Raw genomic sequence first — 15,952 nt, 5'->3', positions numbered from 1 at the left:
TGTTGTCTTTGCCCTCACGTCAAGTAAGCGTTAGTATTGGAGCGTAATTTTCCAAGTAGTAATTTTGGTTATATTTCTTTTATTTGTATTTCACCATTTCTCTTTTATGTAATGCAATCAGGTTTCCTACAGCTTGTTCTTGTAACACAGCTACCATATTTCAGTACACTGCGACGTACTCGATTTTTTTTGTATTAATTTCTTAAGTGAATTTAACTTGAATACGTATGGTAACATTTTCTATCGCCGGCAGGCTGCGCATATCGAGTTACCTAGTAAACCCTATCATACTTCTCAGACATCTCATCTCAAACACATTCAAACTCCTCTATTCCTCTCTTATGTTCCATGTTTCTGCCCCATACAGTGCTGTCGGTACAATCACTCTTTCATACAATCTCCTCTATTTCTTATTACACTTTTTAGTCCACCAAGGCATTTACTCGCTTCTCTCAATCTACATTCTACCTCCACCTCCACTCCTCCCTTTCCTGCCACATTCGCACCCAAGTATCTAAAACTATCCACTTCCTCCAGTCTCTCTCCCTTAATATTCACTTCCAGTCTGCTGCCACTTTCACCCCTTGTACATCTCATCACCTTATTTTTACCCATATTCATCTTTAACTTTCTTCTTTCACACACCTTCCCAAACTCTGTCACTAGCTTCCTCAATCCCTTCTCTGATCCTGCTACAAGCGCAGTGTCGTCAACAAACAACAACTGGCTTATCTCCCACTTTTCTCCATTTTCTTTAACCATCTCCAATCTACGACCCACTACCCTTGCATTTACCTCTCGCACCACCCCATCAATGTATAAATTGAACAGCCAGGGTGACATAACGCATCCCTGACGAAGTCTCACCTTTACCTCAAACAACTCCCTCTCTCCATTTCTAATCCTGACACACGATCCATAAAAGCCCCCAAAAATCCTTACCTTTTCCTATAGCTTTCTCAAATATCTGTTTACCACAAAGATCTGATCTACGCAACCTCTACCTGTCCTAAACGTACACTGTTCCTCACCAGTTACTCCCTCTGTTCCTCTCCTATAATACATATAATATAAAATATACCGGTATATTATATATAATATAATATATATAATACATATAACATAAAATATATAGTACATATAATATAAAATAAATAATACATATAATATAAAGTATGTAATACATATAATATCGCATATTAAATATTATATATTATATATTACATATTATATATCATATACTATATATTATATATTATCTACTATAATAAAGTAGTAGCCTCTGTCTGTCTGTCTGTTTGTTTGTTTGATCACGAACTCCTCCTAGGGTTTTGCAGATAGACCCCCATAACCATATATATTCTGATACCCTATCACTCCAGGTACTTGGATAACTATATTTTATTTTAAAGAATCATTTTGGTTAGTGTCAAGGGTTAAAGTTAGGTGGTTTATGGTGTGGGAAAACGTCACTACTGTAGTATTCCCTTAAGTTACGTAGCATTTTTGTGACATAGGAATTAATATGATTATACAAACCATTGTATGTGTTCATAAACATTATTTATATTTGTGAAATTAATGTTGCTACAAACCATGATATCTTTTGTAAGAGGAAAGCATGTAAATGTAAAATGATTCTATAATTTTACCAAAATGTTGAAATATTGGTTATTTTCAGTTAACTTTAGTGTGGGCGGAAATTGTTTATTCACAAACTCCTCCTAGGTTTTTGCAGATAAACCCCTATAACCATGTATATTCTAAAGATAAATAAACGAGATACATTTCTTTATCTTTTAGTTGTAGACATTTATTGTCAATCCACACACACACACACACACACATGCCCATACACACGCACGCAAAAGAATGTATACATATGATATTTGTGTTTGTGTATGTATGTATTTTCAAACTAGGATTTCCGAACTTTGGGGGGGGAGCGCACACCTGGAAGGGGGAGTGCTTAAAGCTATATTTCATTAAAAAAGTAATAATGATATTGGTTAGGGTTAAGGGTTAAAGTTAGGTGGGGTATGGTTAGGTTAGGAATTATTCACGAATTCGCAGCAATGAGCGGGAATTTGGCTAGTATATTATATATAATATATCATATATTATATATTATATTTCACATATCATATATTATATATTATATATTATATATTATATATTATATATTATAAATTATACATTATATATTGTATATTATATATTATATATTATATATTATATATCACATATTATATATTATATATTATATGTTATGTATTATATCTTATATATCATATATTATATATAATTTATTATACATTATGTATAATTTATTGTATACTATATATTATATATTATATATTATATATGATATACTATATATTATATATCATACATTATGTATTATATACTATATACTATATATTATATGTTATATATTATATATTACATATTATATATTATATACCATATATCATATATCATATATGATATATCATATATCATGAATAATGCCTGACCTAACCATACCCCACCTATCTTTAACCCTTAACCCTAACCAAAATATTTTTCTTAATGAAATATAGCTACCTAAGTACCTGGAGAGATAGGGTATCAGAATATTTATGGTTATGTGGGTCGATCTCCAAAACACTAAGAATTCGTGAAAAAAAAAAACAGACAGACAATGAGAGATATTTATCCACGTACCTTGGGTTATAAGGTTTCAGAATATATATGGTTATAGGGGTCTATATGCAAAAACCTGGGAGAAGTTCGTGAATAATCCTTAACCCAACCATTGTAGTGGATTGTTAATACTACATGGCGAACGGTACTCGCACGTAAGAGACGAACTCCAACAAACTTTAGATATTTTACAGGTCGCCCGCCAGCGATAAAATCAAATAAAAATAACCAATACTTTAACATTTGGTAAAATTATACAATCATTTTTCATTTACATGCTTTCTCCTTAAAAAGGTTATCACAGTTTCTGGCAACATTAACTTCACAAATATAAATAATATTTATGGACACATACAATAGTTTGTTTAATCATAGTAATCTTTATGTCACAAAAATGGTATGCACTTTAAAGGGACACTACAGTAGTGGTGTGTTACCACACCATACCCCACCTAGATTTAACCCCTAAACCTAAACAAATGTTTTAATGAAATATAGTTATTCAAGTACCTGGAGTGACAGAGTATCAGAATATATATGGATATGGGGGTCTATCTCCAAAACCCTACGAGGATTTCGTGAACAGACAAACAAACAAACAGGCAGACAGCCAGAAGCTACTACGTTATTATAGTATATAATATGTAATATATAGTATATGATATATGATATATATAATATTTAATATGTAATATATAATATATAATATATAATATATAATATATAATATATAATATATAATAAATAATATATAATATAAAATATATAATATATAATATATAATATATGATATATGATATATAATATATAATATACAATATATAATATATAACATATAATATATAATATATAATATATAATATGTAATATACAATATACAATATACAATATACAATATATAATATATAATATGTAATATATAATATATAATATATAATATATAATATATAATATATAATATATAATAAAATATATAATATATAATATATATATATATATATATAATATATAATATATAATATATAATATAATATATAATATATAATATATAATATACAATATATAATATATAATACATATATAATATGTAATATATATATATATATATATTATATATATATATATATAATACATGATGAATCATATATAATATATAACATATGATATATAACATAAAATATATAATATACAATATATAATATATAATATATAATATATAATATATAATATATAATATATAATATATAACATATAATATATAATACATCATATATTATATATCATATATATCATATATATGATATATCATATATCATATACCATATAATATATCATATATTATATATGATATATTATATATAATATATCATGCACGATGTACAATGTACAATGCAGAATGTATAATGTATAATATATAATAAATGACATATAGCTCATAATGTATAGCATACATAATATATATCATGATAGTCACTTATCATTGCCCTCTATCAGAATAAGGACCTTTATCATATGGTTACCCATATCGGTTGCCAAGGTCCTTGTTCCACATAGTAACTCTTGGAGACGATGACAGAGGTATAAATACTTGCAACGAAGTCCACAACAGCAGTCGTGGTGCGGTCTTCAGACAGACACCATGGCGCGAACACTCCTCTTTCTCGTCACGACCCTTAGCCTTGCCTTAATTGCTCATGTTTGTAAGTTCTTTTGGCTATCCTGAAGATTTTTTTTCTATTTTCTCAATAACAGTATAGATTTTGCTTATAAACCACACACTTCGAATGCAAGTTGTGCCGATATTTTCAGTCATGTATTCGAAAAGGTTGGCGCAGTTTAATCTTGTGACTAGAATGTACAGAAACACAATTGTTCCTTTTCCATTCACACAGATTCCTACGACGGAGTGCGGTGCTCCACAGAGTGCCCGGTAACTGGAAGCCCCAAGCTCAGCTACGCCCCTGGACACACCTATGTTTACCAACAGCATGGGGAGTCCAACCTTCACTTCGAGAATGTGGAGAACGCAAACACCCGAGTCGAATGGAACTCCAAGGTGGAACTGTCGATGCTCACGCCCTGCGACGTGGCCATCACCATCAAGGAGTTCCAGATGAACGGAAAGGACGCGAGCGTCGTGCCAGAGATGGGCAAGGTGTCTGAGCGTCCCCTCATGATGGCCATCATGGACGGGCGAGTGCAGCACGTGTGCGTCGACCCCGAGGACGACACGTGGTCCGTCAATGCCAAGATGAGTGTGGCCTCCTACCTCCAGAACACTCTTCCCTCCTTCTCTGAGGTCAACAAGGAAACCACCATCACAGAGGTAAGGCTCACTACAACTCTACTCTCTATTTTCTTTTTATTCAACGACATCGGTGATTGCTCCTCTCTAAGATCTAACATGTTGGTAGCTCTGACCGATCTCATTCCTCTTTCCTCAGAGAGACATCCAGGGTAAGTGCCCCACCAGCTACACCCTGACTCCCGTCTCTGAAACTGATGTGCAAGTGGTCAAGGAGAAGGACAACAAGAGGTGCGAGGACCGTTTCTACCGTCCGGCTGAAACGATGAACAACCTACCCTGGCTCAACATGCCTCTTCCTCTCGAGGAGTCCAGCTCGATTTGCCAGCAAAACGTCCAGAGTGGTCTCTACACCTCCATCGAGTGTACTGACACCAACATCCTCAAACCCATGTATGGCGTCTACAAACACATCAAGGCTGTACAAAAGGCCACCCTTCAGTTCGAGTCCCAGGTAGAGGTGGACCCTGCCCTCCTCACCTTCTCGTCCGACCACCTGGTCAAGAAAGAGCTCAAGTTCGACTTCACCACTCCCAAGAAGAGGGACACTGTTGTGCCTAGACTCGACGCGATCCTCACAGACATTTGCGCCAAGGTCGAAAACACTGTCGAGCCCGAGACAGCCGCCCTTGTCTACCATGGAATGACTCTGCTCCGCCACGCTCCCGATTCTCACGTCAAGGCTATCCTCGACAATATTCGTGCTGGCGCCTACTGCCCCAACTGGCATAAGATCGAACAGATGTACCTCGACGCCATCGCCTTCCTCGGTGAGTCTGGAGCCGTTCCCGTCATGATGGAAGAGATTTCGCAAGGAGTGGCCTCCCCAGGAAGAACTGCCCTCTATGCCACAGCCCTTCACATGATGGCCCGTCCCAATGCCCTCGCCATCAAGTCACTCGCCCCTCTAGTCACGATGGATCATCCCCCTAAGACCGTCCTTTTGGCAGCTGCTTCCATGGTCAGTACCTACATCCGCCAACACCCTAGATACAGAGAGGAAGGGATCGTCGATGAGATCATCATGCTGGCCACCAGTAAGCTTGCCGAGACATGCCACGGAGCCACACCTGAGGAGCGCGAGCACGCCAAACTCCTCCTCAAGGGTCTTGGCAATGTCGGCTACTTCCCTGAAGCTGTAGCTGCCACAGTCAAGCAGTGCTACCATGACATCAACGTGGAAACTTCCGTTCGCGTGGCAGCCGCCCAAGCCTTTAGGAAAGTGCCCTGCAACTTGTGGGTGAGTCCCAGTGCAGTAGCCTCTTTACACTACATCCGTTTTTTGTTCTCAATCTGAACACAAAGTAGGAGGGTGCGTACTCACTTTTCCGTTTTTTTTTTTTTTTTTTTATTCCAGAATCCACATGAGATGTTAAACCATTACTATGACATGAAGGAAGAGACCGAAATCCGAGCAACCGCTTACCTGAATGGCGCTAGATGTGTCGAAGATATGGCGGAAGTAAAGCGCATCATTGACTATGCAAGGAGGGAGACAAATATCCAGAGTAAGTTCAACGTGCGCGTTATAGCTTTCTATAATAATTTCTTTATTCAGTAACCCCACCTCTCCATCTATGCATATTGAAAATAAAGAGGATGAGAAGTATATGTCAAGAGCCTTGTACGTGTCGCTGTAGCCTTTACTTTGGTCAATGTGTTTGCTTCCCACACCATCTTACGAAAAGGATAAAGTGCCTCTTTCACTCGAGGCTTCATATAGGATCTCTAAAATTTATGTTAGGTGTGCCTAGAAGAATGCATGTTTTTTCTGTAACCTGAGTCAATTTTTATAGAAAATGTCTCTCTATTTGTTGTACTGTTCCCCCTTTGCCCAGGGACCCATAGTTCTCCCTTATCATGGGGAGCTGCCTTGGTTCAGCCCAAACTAATGGAAGATGATAGATCTCATCCTTCTAATGCAGCATTTTGCCCTCGATCTATCCTTCAAGATTAGTGTTGAATTCGATGTCTTCCATGCACAATTTTTCTTATGTCATATCACATAGGGGTAACCCATAGAATGCAGCAGGAAAACGACTTAAATTGTATTTTTGTCAGATTCTTTAAGCAACCTATCTCCAGTACCCCACAACGCATCCATCCAAAACGCATATGTACAATGGTCACAAAACAAACGTCCTTAACTTGATAAAAAAAAGTCACTACCTCACCAGATATATAACTATAAGGGAGATCACTCTCAAAACATGCAAGGGTTGCACTAGTAAGCCTACGATCAGCTAATCACTCGGCAGTGTAGAATATATCTGGCAATAGACACCAAGTAACTTAGGTGCCATCATCACACAGAAAATACAACACCCTCATCTTACACTTTTCTAGATTCAGTCGAGATAAATCCACAAAATATTTTCACTAAGTGAGCTTTAGAATGAGCCGGTGACCAAATTTGGTTTCCTAGGCCCATCGGGTTTTCTGCAAAAGAGAACTGGGGCGATGAATTGATTGATACAACTGACTTTTCCTTTATATTCATCTGTAGTCATACAGTCTTCCCTTCCTTCATATTTGATTTCATCTCCCTGCGTATTGCTCCACTCCCAGAAAGTGGTCAGTCCCGATAGAATCATAATCACTAGATATGAAGTTTTACTCAGTAGAACCCGTGAATACAGTGGTTTGCCTCTTTTTAATTGCTTGCCGAGTATGGATGGAGATATACTTTATGAATTTACCTATATACGTGTGTACACATGTATCTGTGTATGTATGTATGTATGTATGTATGTATGTATGTATGTATGTATGTATGTATGTATGTACGCATGCATGTATGTTTGCATATATGATAATGTGCGTGTGTATATTAACAAAATGTACGTATGTGTATAAGCATACGTGTGAATTTATTTGTGCCACATCCTTATTCATTCTGTATAAAATTACAGACCAATTCTATATTTCGTTTCAGTTCGCAGCTTGGTACTTACTCATCTGACTAACCTTCAGGAGACTAATTCACCACACAAGGAGCACCTCCGTTACCTCCTCTCCAACATTGTTCTTCCTGCTGACTACAGTGAAGACATCAGAAAGTTCTCCAGAAATACAGAAATCTCCCATTTCTTCCGCACTATCGGTTTGGGAGCTGAAGTCGATTCCAATCTCATCTATTCCCGCAGGTCTACTCTTCCACGATCTGTCAACTTCAACGTAACTGCCGATATCTTTGGAAACATGATGAACTTGGCTGAAGTAGGCTTGAGGCTAGATGGCTTCAACTCACTTCTGGAAGAAGTCTTTGGTCCTAGAGGATATCTGATGTCTACTCCTTGGAACAAGGTGATCATGGACATCGCCGCCTTTGGTCAAGATAAGGGATCCAAGGTTGTCGAGCATTTGGCCAGCTCACTTAGAGCCAAGAGAAATGTAGAATTCCAGGTTGCCGAAGACTTCGTTGACTCCAAAGTGCGTTCTCGTAACCACCAGGAAAAACAACCTATGATTGATCTAGCTCTTCGTCTTTTCGGGCAGGAGATCTCTTTCGCTTCTCTCACATCTGACCTTAAGAATATCGACGTTGACCAAATCATCGGTGATTTCTTCGCTTACATGGACCACAACATGGAATCTATGTCCAAATACCTCATAAATACTGCCAGGACTCTTCCCATCTCCTTGGAATATACAATCCCAACTATGCAAGGAATACCACTTCATGCTGACCTGTGTGGTGCTGCAGTTCTTGGCCTTGATATGGATTCCGATGTCGACATCAGACAAATCTTATCCGGTGAGAACCCACACGCTTCCTTGAAATTGATGCCTAGCCTATCTGTTGAGTTGGACGGTTTCGTTGGCTTCAAATCTGTACTCAAGCATGGCGTTAAGGTTAAGAACAATCTCCACATTTCAAACGGTGGAAAGCTTGACATCGATTTAACTGGTGGATTGAATATCAAATGGAGTATACCAGAAAAATGGGATCTCATTTCATTCAAGAGCGAAACCTATATGGTCAACGAAGAGATTGAAATACTGAACGAAAACCCAGAACACAAAATCATCCCTGAAGGCATTGTCGACGCTCGTTTGGTAGAGAAGGACGAGTGCACCGACTTCTTTGATAGCCACCTGGGTCTTCGCTTCTGTTATAAACTCAACTTGCCCAACATCATCAGCAGCACCTCTGTACCATTTGGTCACCCAATTGAGATCAGCCTGACTGCAGAAAAAACCGAGGCTTCCATGGAAGGCTATAGACTGGCAGCCTTATTGACCAATGAACCCGACAACAAAGTCATCGACTTCACCATTGACACTCCTGGATCCAGTGCTCCTCGCGGCGCATCTGCCAAGGTCTCCTACGACAGGAAAGAAAACACCCAAACTCTCTTCGCTTCCATCACCTCCTCTTTCTTGGAGTATGCTACTCAGACTACGCTTACCACCGATGCTGACAAGAAGGCTCTGGAAATGTTCTGGAAGTATAAGATCATGCATGAGTCCGGCGAATATGCCTATGGTTTCAAAACAGATATGATGCTGAAAACAGAAGATCCTCACAGGAAGTTGGACTTCAACATTTACTTCAGCCCAAGCTGGGAATTCCCTGCCGAGTCTCAAATGTTTGAGGCCTCTGTCCTTACTGAGATGCATGAGGGTAACACCGGCATTGATGTAGTAGTTAGATCTCATAACGCACTGAGGAACTTCATCGTATTGGACTTTGAAGGTAAGTATTAAGTTTTATAATTGAAAAAAATTTCTGTTTAATAGGTGTAGTAAAATGACAAAGCTTTTTTGCGGTAATCTTAAAACAAGTGGTTCATTTTACAGCCGGATTTGATTTCCATTCCACGCCCCGCATTTACTTCCCACTTATCGACAAGCTGCGTAAGTGGAACGTCAATGTCGAAATTATCGATTGGAAACTCCACCAACATATCGCACCCACAGCAGAGGCCGAAGACAGTGCAGAATGGTCCGCTAAATTCAGCTTGATGAAGGGAGAGCATGTTTACTTTGACATCGAGTCCCTCGCTAAGAAGAACGGCATCTTCCCCGCCAACTTGAACGTTGATGTGGAAACAACAGGTAAGATTACCAAGCCTACGGACATCCATTTGAAATGGAATTGATAGTTTAATTGATACACACTGTGGCAACTTATTTTGTAACATCTGTCCTTAGCCATTGTGGGAGACATTGACCTGAAGTCCCTTAACAAGCTGCATTATGACGGCATGCTATTGGAAACCTCTTGGGAACTTGAAAACAGGAAGACTGAGGAAAAGATCGCCCATGCATTGCTGTCAATCACGCGAAAGGAGGAAGGGAAGCTGTCTTTCGAAAATAAACTGGAGGTAAGCCCTCCTTATTTTCAAACTAATAGTTTTCCAATAGATAATCTAGACTTTCTAAGTTTGTTGATGAGCGTATTAGCTACTCATATAATGTCAATCCTTTAGAATTCAGTGGATAAGCAAACATTCTTACTCATAGTACTAATAACTGCGCTTATACTCCTCTCCTTTCAGTTGCAGGCACCCAAGCTTATGGAGCGACTGGACATCGTGGTTCATATCGACGAGGTCGAAGAGTCCAAGTATGATCTGACAGGCACTGCTGTGTACAATGAGGAAATGACATACGAGGCTAAAGGTCCTGTCACACTGGAGCTTAAGAAGAAATGGCTCCAGGAGATGGATCTTGAGATCTTAGGATTCAGCGAAGGACCACATAGATTGACAACTGCTATAGAAACTTCGCCCAAAAAGAAAAGAGTCCTTCTTCAATTAAGTGACTCCACCGGTATTCTCCTCAACTCTATGATCGACAGAACAATCATCTCTGAAGAAGAGAGTGATATCAAGACCAGCTTTGCCTTCCTCAAACTTACAGATACCAAGGCAGATTTCCATCTTTCCAAGGAAGCACTCCACATCAACTTTAACAGTCTTCTCTTCCCTCAAGAAGAGTACCAACGCAGGATTAAGGGCGTTTACGATCGAGATTTTACCACTAAAACTATCAAGGCTGAGGTCTTCTTCGACGCTGAAGGTGATACTTCAAAAATGATTGGCACTGAAAGTAACTACGATCTCGCAGAGGATGGACTCTTCAATATGCAGTAAGTCAAAATAAATAAAGAAATATATAAATGAATAAGTATACAGATAAATCAATAAACAGATAAACAAATCAATCAAATAAAAGATGAATAAAAATATATACATTATACATTTTCTGTTATATGTTTCACATTTTTTTCATGTATCTTTTTATAGTGGTAACTTGGTTTTGATGGGAGAAGCTCATCAGTACAACCTGCAAGTTCAGCTAGCTTCACCTCTTCGTATGTTTGAGGGTCACAACGAAGTTAGTTTGATCTGGACCACACCTGACCAGAGAACTTTCACTTTCCAAACTTCCCTAAACAAGAATACCCTTGCTTATGAAAAGTCTTCTATGAATGGTCTAATCTATTTTAAGACTCCTGATGAAAATAACTACGAGTGGAAATGGGATTATGTTTTTGAAAACTTACCCGAACCTCTCAACTATAAATTAGATGCCATGGTGACTCTTAAATCTCCTCAAATTGAAGAAGTCGTTTCCCAGATCCACGCCTATCATAAACTGACTCCAGAGGCAAGGGAAGTGTCATTCAAGGTAAGAAGGATTTCGTGCCTCATACTATCTGAGATGTGTGTTTATTTCTTCTTGTCTAAACAAAGGTTAACGATTTATTTCTGTATTTTATTTTTATTGGCAGACGGAGATCTCCCAGAACAAATTGACCGAGGCAATGTTGCTTGATATCTTCGGTAATCTCATGGAAAACTCTTACGAGGCTAAGATCGCCTTCAATCATGCAGACAAGCAAACAAGTATCGAGTCACACGGTACACGGACGTCTGACGAAGAGAGCTGGGTGAAGTCTGGAACGATCACCATTGAGGCTGTCCTGCCCTTCGAAGCCATCAGTACCTTCAAGGCCAGTTCTGAGAAGAATGATGACGGATCCATGCATCTTGAAATGACCAAGAACGACGAAACCTATTTCAACATCAGGGTTAATCACCCAGAACCTCTTTTGTGGAACGTGCGTGTCGAGACACCTTCTCGTACTTTGGAGGCTGTAAGTAGTTTGGATTCGTCAAAGCCTTCAGTTGAGGTTTGGACCAACAAGGATAAAAGTGAAGACAAAATCGAGGTTTCCGGTAATATGATTAGCCAGGAGGTGAAAGGCACTCAGGGAACTCGTATTGAAGGTAAAATCAGCTACCCTACCCTATCTAAGGACATCATGATTTCAGCAGAGTATGGATTCTCACCACTAACTGTAGTTGGCTCTCTGGAACTAGATATATTCCAGTCCCATGAAGACATGGTGGTCCTGACACTTCAAGGCATGAAGAAGGCAGAAGGAAGCTACAGGACGGACGTGACCATGTCAACAAAGGTAAACCTTTTTAGGCAAAGACAACACGTAGATTTTTTTTAAGTAACCTTCAACATGGGTCAATTTTTCACGACAAAGTCAACTCCAGGGTTTGTTATATTCTTTCTATTCAAGAGTATTTATGTCATATCTAATGATGTTTTGTATTTCCAATTAAATCAGGCTCTCCTGTATGACCCGAGGGTAATATTGGATACCGCATGGACAAAATCAACAAAGGGCATCGAATTGCACTACCTGTACGATCCTTCGGTTCCTGAGAAAATGATTGCTCTCAAATATCAAAGAACCATGCCAGAGGAAGCTGTTCTTTCGGCAAAGTTGAGGACACCATCCATTGATATGGAAATCTCCAACATCTTGCGACCTGAGCAGACAATTCACTGCCACGGTTTTAATCTGAATACCCACTGGAGTTTACAGGCTCAGGAGTACGAAACTAAGAGTCACTTCTGCTATCCTGCTCACGTGGAAGCTGTAACCTTCAAGGTTGGTGAAGAACAAAACAAGAAATATCATTTGAACGCTGGCTGGAAGAGCCCTGGTAAGGTTGAACTTGACATTCGTGTTGAAAAGCCATGGGAGAACCCTCTGATGAGATTTGCCGATGTCGCTGGAATTAGGGCCGAGCTCACTTCCCCCGTTACTCTTGATTTGGAAGGTCACTATCATCATGAAGAAGTCCAAGAAAACATGGTTCGTATTTGCAGTGAAATAGAAGTTCATTGTTTGAAAATCCACCAAAGAAACATTCCTTTTCATTTAATATTTCTATCTAATTACAGAATGAAATCCTGGAAATCATCAGATCTCAAGTAAACACCTTCCTAGGATGGTGGGAATCCACCTACCAGCAGTTGCAAGCTGATGCGGCAAGCCAGAGTGCCGAACTGCCCGTCATTGAGGCGGACAAGGTCTTCCAGTATTTCCTTAGCGAATTCGCACATATCTACGAAGACCTTCGCACTGACGGTCTGATCCCCGACCTTGTTCACATCTTCCAAGTTGCTATAAGCGAAGTTCAAACGCTTGTATCTATGTTTAGGGAAGTTTACCATTATCTTGATGAATCTGTAGTCAACATCTACAGCGAATATGTGGATCTCATGTCGAAAATCACAAAAGCTTACGAATCCGAGATCATGGAAAGTCTGATGGAAATAAGGACGGGTAAGTTTAAGTTCCATTAGGTAATTCCCATCCTTTGCTACACCCCAGATAAGATAGTTGATTGTAGGAAGTTTCGTTATAATCACTGTTATTTTTATTTCCCCAGTCCTGCTTCGCTTGAGAGAATTGTACGAGATGAACCAATTCACTCCAGAGGAAATCGTGCGTGCCCTCAAGGAGACTCGCTTCTGGGAGAAAATTGAGGGAATACTACTTAGGCTGCAGGAGACACATCCTCAGGAATATCAAGCAATTATCGATATCTGGACTACAATGGAACACAGATTAAACCCAGTTGAGATGATTGGAATGCTTAAAGAAAACTTCCCTGAACAATGGGAAGCTCTGACTTACGTCACAAGACACATCGTTGAAGACGTCAGGAAGGATGCCCATATCATATATCGGCAAATCATGAGGAGACCATTCATCCGTCAGACTGTCGACTGGTTCCTTCACAGCTTTGGATTTGTAAGTGCTGTTTTGCTCTGTATATTCTCTCACGAAAAGATTAGACATGAAAGTAAGTTTGCTTTGGCTCATTTCTCTTTTGATTTTCTTTACAGGAAAATATCCCTCAAGCAGAGGAGGTACTTCATTTCCTGTACCAGCTTCTTGAAGACACCTTACAACTGAACTACAATGCCAAGCAAGGAAAACTTCATCTGGTGCTTCCTCTTAACCGCCCTGTGTATTCCTTAACAACTGTGCCTTACGGAGTCAGCGTCTCTTCTGGACTTCCCGTATGGAGGAATTTTGTAGGCCTCATGCAAACCGTGATCCCTATTCAGTACAAGTTCTTTAACGCCCTCACATCTTCTCCTGCAATCTATTATGGAGACGGGAGTCTCTACACCTTCGATGGGAAAATGATCAAACTGCCCGTGACTCCATGCCAGTACATCCTGGCTACTGACGGTTACGACCATGTCACTGTCAGAGCATTACCAGATAATAAGTATGAATTTGGAATCACTCTCGGTAACAGGCTGCACAAGATTGTCATCGACAGCGAGTACAAGGCTTATTTGGACGACCAAGAGCAAACAGAAGAGGAACAATCTATCTACCCATATGTTACCGTTTACCAACGCCCCGCTGAGGTCATCGTAAATGCCAGAAGCCTTTACCTGTCTGTGTCCAAAACCTCACCAACCTTCCGACTCTATGCCAGCGTTGAGCTTCTGGGTCGCCTGGAAGGTCTGATGGGCACCTTGAACAACTTCGAAGGCGACGACATGATGATGCCCAACGGTGAACTTGCACCCGACGCCGCCACTTTCCTTAGTAGCTGGCAATTGGACTCGTGCTAATCACGTTAGGTGTCGCATCGACTCTGGACACGAGTCGCGATTATTATAATATCAAATATCATGTTTTCGCAAAAATATTTTCTCATGTAACATTTGGAAATACCAAATGCTGTTCAAATAGAGCATACGAGCAACCAGAAAAAACGAACAAAAATAAAATGCATTGTTTATACACTTAGCTCTTTTATAACCTAAGATGGACAGTTTCAAGGACCTAGGAGACGATAGATATGTCTCGCATTCCGTCCAAAACATACAAAACATTCTCGAAAAAATTGTGATCTTATTTTCTTTTCTTCTAAATACGTAAACTCGATGAAAAAAAATCATATGCATAGAAGATGTTGAGTGAGGAGAGGAGTCAACAATTTATGAGTCTTGCAACGGTCCACCGACTGTGAATTAGAGTCTAGGGCAAGAGCTGACCTTACAAATGGTGTAAGGTCTTAAGTAAACACAATATAGTTTAATATCAACTATTCTTAACTTATTCCTTACACATATAAACAAAAAACAATAACAAGTGAAAATGTAAACCAATTAATATTCCTTAATCAATGAACGAGTGCAAAATGTAAGATACGTAATAACCATAATAACAACTACATGTCAAAATAAACCACAAAAGAACAAGATATATTTTATCGTCAGGGCGGAGTAAAGGTTTGCTGATCACCTGGGGAGGAAGGATACCTTTCCAACCATAGGTGAGTCGAGACTGCTTTTTCACTGGTCTCGTGTGACATTTATATGTTTTTGAAGCCCGTAGCTAGGTATGAGTAGTATCTAACGCACAATGAGGTGATTAGGGGAAACCTAGTGACGGCTCAGCAGGTTGGTCGCTTGAATGGCTGTAGAAAAATTCTTAAGGAAGCAGCTAGGTGGTTAGGGAAAAACCATCGATGGTTTGGCAATTCGATGGTAGACGGGAATGGTAAAGAATAATTACACCGAACAAAATTTCTTCACGAGCAATGATTTTTCATATATTCCGACCTAGTGTTGAAGTCAATTCCGAAGCACGTGGTTTATGGCACATGATTAGAT

General features: G+C 39.1%; 1 protein-coding gene across 1 annotated transcript; it reads left to right on the top strand.

The window, feature by feature from the left end:
* The first annotated feature begins 4,313 nt into the window (after positions 1 to 4,313).
* Positions 4,314 to 14,905, top strand: LOC143019580 (vitellogenin-like). The gene is made up of 15 exons (XM_076175358.1): positions 4,314 to 4,385; positions 4,578 to 5,011; positions 5,130 to 6,230; positions 6,348 to 6,498; positions 7,926 to 9,689; positions 9,794 to 10,051; positions 10,148 to 10,320; positions 10,495 to 11,087; positions 11,245 to 11,629; positions 11,733 to 11,854; positions 11,960 to 12,422; positions 12,585 to 13,118; positions 13,208 to 13,592; positions 13,699 to 14,063; positions 14,159 to 14,905. Exons 1-15 carry the CDS (start codon positions 4,325 to 4,327, stop codon positions 14,903 to 14,905), a joined length of 7,536 nt encoding a protein of 2,511 aa, XP_076031473.1. The 5' UTR covers positions 4,314 to 4,324.
* Positions 14,906 to 15,952: the final 1,047 nt, after the last annotated feature.

Source organism: Oratosquilla oratoria, chromosome 37 (genome assembly GCF_046742065.1).
Source record: "Oratosquilla oratoria isolate Oo_2021 chromosome 37, ASM4674206v1, whole genome shotgun sequence".
NCBI lineage: Eukaryota > Metazoa > Arthropoda > Malacostraca > Stomatopoda > Squillidae > Oratosquilla > Oratosquilla oratoria.
The sequence above is the reverse complement of the archived record's forward strand: the minus strand, read 5'-3'. Positions and strand labels throughout refer to the sequence as shown.